The following is a 6,860-nucleotide window of genomic DNA, read 5'->3' as shown; positions in this document are numbered from 1 at the left end:
TATATTCTGGACCTGCCCACTTCATGGGTTACTGTTTCATAGCACTAGTCTTTGGAAAGGATGTACATCAATACCTACTGCTATTTAAACTACCAAAATAGTCAATAACATATGGAAAGCTTGAGTATTCAGAATCTTAGAGTTGTGTTTCCTGGTCAGGAAAGAGGAATGTAGTAGTATAGAATTGCATTCTGTTATTCCATGCTCTAATTTTCCTGGCAACCAGTGATAGTTCAGCAGCATTTATGTATGAGATGTTTAACAAATCATAACCAAACCACTACAACAAAAACTAAATTAAACAAAACAAAACAAAACCAAACCCATGATGTAGGTAGCAGTTTTAAAACTTCCTATATGTGCCAGATTTAAGTAAATTTCCCCAATATTTCATTCATTCATTCAGTCTTGGAGGTGGTATATCATTTGAGATGAAACATTTCAGTATTGATCAGTATTTTTTTATCTAATGGGCTAAAAATGAGGGATGTGGACAGCTAAAGTGATTGCTAAAATGCAAATCTGATAACATCACTTCTTGCTTAAAAGTTAAAAATCATTCCCCTGGCATCAGAATAAAGTTCTAACTCTTTTTTTTTTTTAATGAAGTGTAGTTGATTTACAATGTTGTGTTAATTCCTGCTGTACAGCAAAGTGACCCAGTTATATTTTTTATATTCTTTTTCATTATGGTTTATCCTGGGACAGTGAATATAGTTCCCTGTGCTATACAGTAGGACCTTGTTGTCCATCCATTCTATATGTAATAGTTTGCTTCTACTAACCCCAAACTCCCAGTCCATCCCTCCCCTCCCCCTGCCCCTTGGCAATCACAAGTCTGTTCTCTATGTCTGTGAGACTGTTTCTGCTTTATCGATAGGTTCATTTGTGTCATATTTTAGATTCCACATATAAGTGATATCATATGGTATTTGTCTTTCTCCTTCTGACTTACTTCACTTAGTATGATAATCTCTCATTGCATCCATGTTGCTGCAAATGGTATTATTTCGTTTAAAGTCCTAACTCTTTACCATGACATACATGGTTCTTATGATCTGACCCTACTTTTTCTCCAGCTTCATTTCTCTCTTCCCATGCCCTGTAAGTGCAACTTTGTCTCTCTGTCTCTCCCCTGAACCCCGCCCCTTCTGCCTTTCTTCCTGTGTGTCCTGCTTCTTACACTAGGGTAACTATTTATCTCCTCCACCAGGCCAACTCCTCACTTTCAGGTCTCTTTTAATTTCAAGTCCTTTAGGAAACTTCTCCTGGTAGGCCAGGTTCAAGTTGGGTGCCTCTCTCCTGATCTCATGGAACTCTAGGCTCCATTATGCCACGTACTGTGTTTTTTAGAAAGTAACTGCTTTCTTTCCAGTTTCCAAATGATTTAAAAAAGATATTGACTGATCACTTCCCTTTAAGAAGCAATAGTTTTCAATTTAAGTACAAGGCCAAACTTGTACCATGACACTTTCAGGTGACACCTCAAATTTGTGCAAATCTTCTAAGAGGTGTGTATATATACTTCCTTACAAAGGTCATTAATATATGCAATACCTGGTCAAAATATAGACATAGAAATTAAATTAACATGTTATAAATTATGCACTTTATATATACATAAAACAATTGGAATCTCAATTTGTACCAACTCAAAATATCATACTATTTACTAAGTTTCTGTTAAAATAAATGTATCATCTTCTTCAATTAGGTCTTCTGGAGGTTATCTTCTGTATTGTGAACAACAAAAACAAAAAACAAAAAGCATCGTTCACCAACCAGTTATACAAGGGTTAAGTCACAACCCACTGCAGTTGACCACTGACAGTACACCTTGAGATGTATTCAGGATGAAAAAACAGGATAAGGCACTCTGTTCTTTGGCTAAACAGGCCCTTAGATAGTTAGATGTATATCTCAGGAAGAATTTAAATTACCCCAGATTCTTGCATCTTCCCATACATAGAAAAGCCCTAAAATCGTTAACTTAAGATATCTGTTCACTGTGACTACTGTAGTAGTAATCTTATCTGTTCGGGGTGTCAGTGCGCATGCGTGAGCTCCAACTGAGCGCGGCTGGGGCTCTGCGACCCCCGGCGCAAGTGCTGGTGCTTGGGGCCCGGGGAGAGCCGTCGCCATGGCAGCGCCGGCCACGCGGTGAGGGGGCCACCCTCCCGGCTGGTCGCTCCCGCAGCCTCGCTGCCTGCTGGTGGGAACCGTGAGATTCCGCCCCCGACTTGGCGCCTGCCGAGTGCCTCACCAGCCAGACGAGCACCCTGTAAAGACTGCCAGGTAATAATGAAGGTTCTTTTACTGAAAGACCCTGAGGAGGACGACTGTGGCCAGGATCCCTACATCAGGGAATTAGGATTATATGGACTCGAAGCCACTTTGATCCCTGTTTTATCATTTGAGCTTTTGTCTCTTTCCAGTTTTTCGGAGAAGCTGTCTCACCCTGAAGGTTACGGGGGCCTCATTTTTACCAGTCCCAGAGCAGTGGAAGCAGTGGAGCTGTGTTTGGAGAAAGACAATAAAACCAAAGTCTGGAGAAAGTCTCTGAAAGAAAAATGGAATGCTAAGTCAGTGTATGTGGTGGGAAATGCTACTGCTTCTCTAGTGAATAAAATTGGCCTGCATACAGAAGGAGAAAACTGTGGAAATGCAGAAAAGCTTGCAGAGTGCATTTGTTCTAGGGAGTCATTAGCACTGCCTCTTCTGTTTCCCTGTGGAACCCTCAAAAGAGAAATCCTGCTGAAAATGCTCAAGGACAGAGGGATTCCCGTGGAGAGCTTAACCGTCTACCAGACGATCCCACACCCAGGAATCCAGGGGAACCTCAACAGCTACTATTCCCAGCAGGGCATTCCAGCCAGCATCACGTTTTTCATTCCCTCCGGCCTGACACACAGTCTCAAGCATATTCAAGGTTATCTGGTGACAACATTGACCAGATTAAGATGCAGCTCACAGCACCCCTGGGGGGTCAGGACTGTCTCAGTTGTATAGACACTGCCGGCCCCTCCCTCCACCCTGACTGGCACGCTCACTCCGGTCGGTGCCCAGGGACGGAGCACGGGCATCAGCACTGGGCTGTCCGGGGCACTGCTCCGGGACACTGTCTGCAGCCTGGGTCCAGCCCTGCAGGCAGGCTCCGTTGGCCCGGCCAGGCCCGTGGTGGTGAGTCCGAGAGCGGAGCTCTCCAGACGCCCTCTCTCCTGTGACCAGACGATTTCAGAGGGAATAAAAGGCTCACAGGGAAAAGTCATCTTGTGACCAAACTGCTTCTCCTGAAATTATGTCTGCTGTTTGCTGGTTCCCAATCTCAGGGAGTTTCTTTCTTTCTTTCTTTTTTTTTTAAACATCTTTATTGGAGTATAATTGCTTTACATTGTTGTGTTGGTTTCTGCTGTACAATAGAGTGAATCAGCCATACATTAAAAAAAAAAAAAGATATCTGTTCACTGTGACTACTGTAGTAGTAATCTTTTGCCAGGATGTATGCATGACTACATGTATTTCCTAGGCAAAAAATTCTGGCTGACTCCTTCTCTACCTCTTCAGAGCAGTTTCTTCAGCGCTGCTGAGAGGCTGCTCCTGGCTATAGGCCTCAGCAAGACCCTGAATAAAACTTAAAACTCTTAACACTCATGTTGTGGGTTCTTCTTTAAGTCAAAAGTTTGTCAGCCCCTAATACTACTACATAAAGTCAGCGTAATTCATGCCTTATAGTGGCCTTTACTACTTTAATGATATATAAATTCCTACCCAGTGACAGCGTCAAAGTAAATAATTAATAAATTTATAATTCATTTACTGAGGAAATAACACTATTTTAAAGCACGAGAAATTTTTTCTTTCTCTAGTGAGATTAAAATGAGTGAATCTGCTGCAAAGTGTTGATTTCTCTTTTTTTATATATATATATTTTTAATTTATTTATTTTTGGCTGCATTGGGTCTTCGATGCTGCATGCAGGCTTTCTCTAGTTGCGGCGAGCGGGGGCTACTCTTCATTGTGGTGCATGGGCTTCTCAATGCGGTGGTTTCTCTTGTTGCAGAGCACGGGCTCTAGGCACTCGGGCTTCAGTAGTTGTGGCACACAGGCTCAGTAGTTGTGGCTCGCAGGCTCTAGAGCGCAGGCTCAGTAGTTGTGGCGCGTGGGCTTAATTGCTCCACAGCATGTGGGATCTTCCCGGACCAGGGTTTGAACCCGTGTCCCCTACACTGGCAGGCGGATTCTTAACCACTGCACCACCAGGGAAGCCCTTTGATTTCTCTTAAATTCTAGTTTTGGAAGTGATGCTCTGTCAGCAGTTGAAGCAGTTTATTGATTCATAATTTTTCTCCTGAGTATTCTTTTCTGGTTTTATCTTATTTATTAGGGACTAGATCAATCTGAGACTGGTTATGTTGTTAAAATTAAATTGAATGTTTGTTTAAAACATTTTAATTAGAATAAAAAGACATATCAATGTATATAATTTTTGCTACACTGGAAAATATAAAGACAAAATTTAACGAATATGAATTAGTTCATAGCCTTCCTATGCATTTTGCTAGTCTGATCTTGTATGTTAATTCATAGGAAAGGGGTGATTCTGGACTGCCAGCTCCTCTCCATACAGTGGCTCCACATGGTCTAGGGCTCAGGTCTTTCCTCTGGCCCCTCTGCATTCTAACTGGCAGTTGGAAAAGAGGAGTAGAGTTTTATGGCCAGGGTGCAAAAGCCAGGCCTGGAGGTGACACATATTACTTCTGCCCACAAAAGTTTGAAGAATCCAGTTACATGGCTTCACCTAACTGCAAGGGAAGGTTTAAATGTCTCCTTGTGTGCCCAAGGAAAATGATACCTGATTTAGTCAGCATTCAGCATTGTTTCAGTCACAGAGACATGGAGTATAAGCACCTGTGTATTGCATGCATCTCTGTATTTCAGGACCCAGCACAGTTCTCATTCAATATGTGTTAAGTGAATTACTACCAAACTTTCTATTAGCTATATAAGCAAATAAAATAGTATATAAGGACTATATGTATAAGATGATACCCAAAAAATTTGTTCTACTCTAACCTATGGTAAATTGAGATCAAATAAAGTTCTGTTGATCCATTCATTTAGTGTTGCAAAAACACTGTTATCAAATGCAAAGTTCCTTAGAAATGGTTTCTATCAGAAAATATTAAGCATCATAACATTGAGAGACAAATGTCAGATGATGTCTGAAAATACAGACATCCACTGATGTGAACTAACATTAAATTAGGTAATGTGAACAACTTGAGCCATGAAAGAAATAGAAATACGTATAATGTAAACAAGTCAAAATATCCAAATGAGGAAGCATTAAACTGCTGCTGCGAATACTTGGGGTAAGATACCTTTTTGCCCCATACACGTATGTTTACTGCAGTTCTCTACAGAAAGAGTAAGCATCTACTGAGATAGTAGGGAGAGGGGGCAGTGGGGGGGGTACCTTTAAGTTTCATGAGTAACCAGTTCTCTAAAAGAGAAGACTGCCATCATCTTCTTAAAAATAGATAGCTCTGAGCTAGGTTGCTAGTATGGTGTTTTTGATTGCAACACCACCTTTTTATTGAACCAAATAAATTATGTCAAAAACCTGCACTTAAATTATAGTTAGCTTATGCATATGGAGGTAAAACCCCTTTCATTATTAATTTATATTTGAAACCACTTGTTTAAATTATTTGATACTATATAGCATAGTAGATAACACCACAATTACAGAGAAACAATAATTAGGTACAATACAGTGATAAAGGGATAAGAAATTCAAAGGGAGCAAAAGCTCCTTTTAACAAGGTCTGAATGGATGCATTAGAAATTATAGGGGTAGTCCCTTCTCCTAAGGGGTATATTTATTGGAGTAACAGCCAAGGAGACTGAGACAGTTGAACTGCCTTCTGAAAGGTTTCTTGAGGAGGACTGGGTTATGGGATACACTTCAGGGAGCTGGAGAAGACGTTACCTGGGTGAAAGTCCATCTTAAAAAATGTGGGGTGGCTTCTAAGGTGGGAGTGATGGCTGGGGAATTCTTTCTGCTTGAGCTGGGATACTCGGAACGCTGCTCTTTCCCCTCCTACCTCTGTGGTTTTGGAACACAACCTCTTCATTATTAGAGCAATGAGTTTTAAAATGCAGGTAAGCAAACCAATTTAAAATTTTTTTCAACTTAGTATTTAGCTGAAGTTAAAAAAAAAAATGACTTGACAAATTAAAGGACTCTAACGTGCATTACTAATGAAGTCCCGAAAGTGTTAGCGGTGATGGAGGGGCTGATGCTCTGCAGTTAACCTGTGGACGGTCAGCTCCACTTTCTCTTTTACTTCCACGCACCTCTTCATCTTTCTGTTGCTCGAAGGTCCTGGCAAGATTTTTTAGCTCAGTGAGATAAGGACAGACTTTGGGGCAGAGTCTCGGGTAAGCATTCTAGCTCTGCAGTATTGTGTGACTCTGTGTAGGTTCCGCATCTTGGTTTCCTTATCTGAAATACCTCACTGGTAAGATCATTATCAAGGGCTCAGAAGCAGCTTGAGACATACGTGTAATCCTTGCCGTGTGGCTCTGCGAGAATGGCAGGCCTTGTACAGAGTCCAGAGTAGCTGTAATGATCTCTTCTTTCTCCCCGAGTCCAGGGCGTGGCCCACCGGTGAGCGCGGCTGACCTTCGGCGCACCCCAGGTATGCGTCCGCAGGTGAGCGCCCTCACCTTCGTGGTTCCGGTCGAGACCCGAGGGCGAGTCGGGGCTCGCTGGGGATAGGGGAGGAGAGAGGGACGAGGCAGGGGAGGAGAGGGGGCGGGGAGGGGGGAGGGGAGGAGCTGCCCGGAACGCTCCC

At 42.3% G+C, this 6,860-nt stretch overlaps 1 protein-coding gene across 1 annotated transcript; it reads left to right on the top strand.

Annotated features, from left to right (window-relative positions):
* Nucleotides 1–2,075: 2,075 nt before the first annotated feature.
* On the top strand, nt 2,076–6,784 carry LOC130709289 (uroporphyrinogen-III synthase-like). Its single transcript, XM_057557553.1, is given in 3 exon segments — nt 2,076–2,926; nt 2,929–3,180; nt 6,660–6,784. Coding segments are annotated over 3 exon segments (1,002 nt in total). The 5' UTR covers nt 2,076–2,301.
* Nucleotides 6,785–6,860: the final 76 nt, after the last annotated feature.

The sequence above is a fragment of the Balaenoptera acutorostrata genome, chromosome 11 (genome assembly GCF_949987535.1).
Source record: "Balaenoptera acutorostrata chromosome 11, mBalAcu1.1, whole genome shotgun sequence".
NCBI lineage: Eukaryota > Metazoa > Chordata > Mammalia > Artiodactyla > Balaenopteridae > Balaenoptera > Balaenoptera acutorostrata.
Note: the sequence above shows the minus strand (reverse complement) of the source record. Positions and strands in the feature narration are given on the sequence as shown.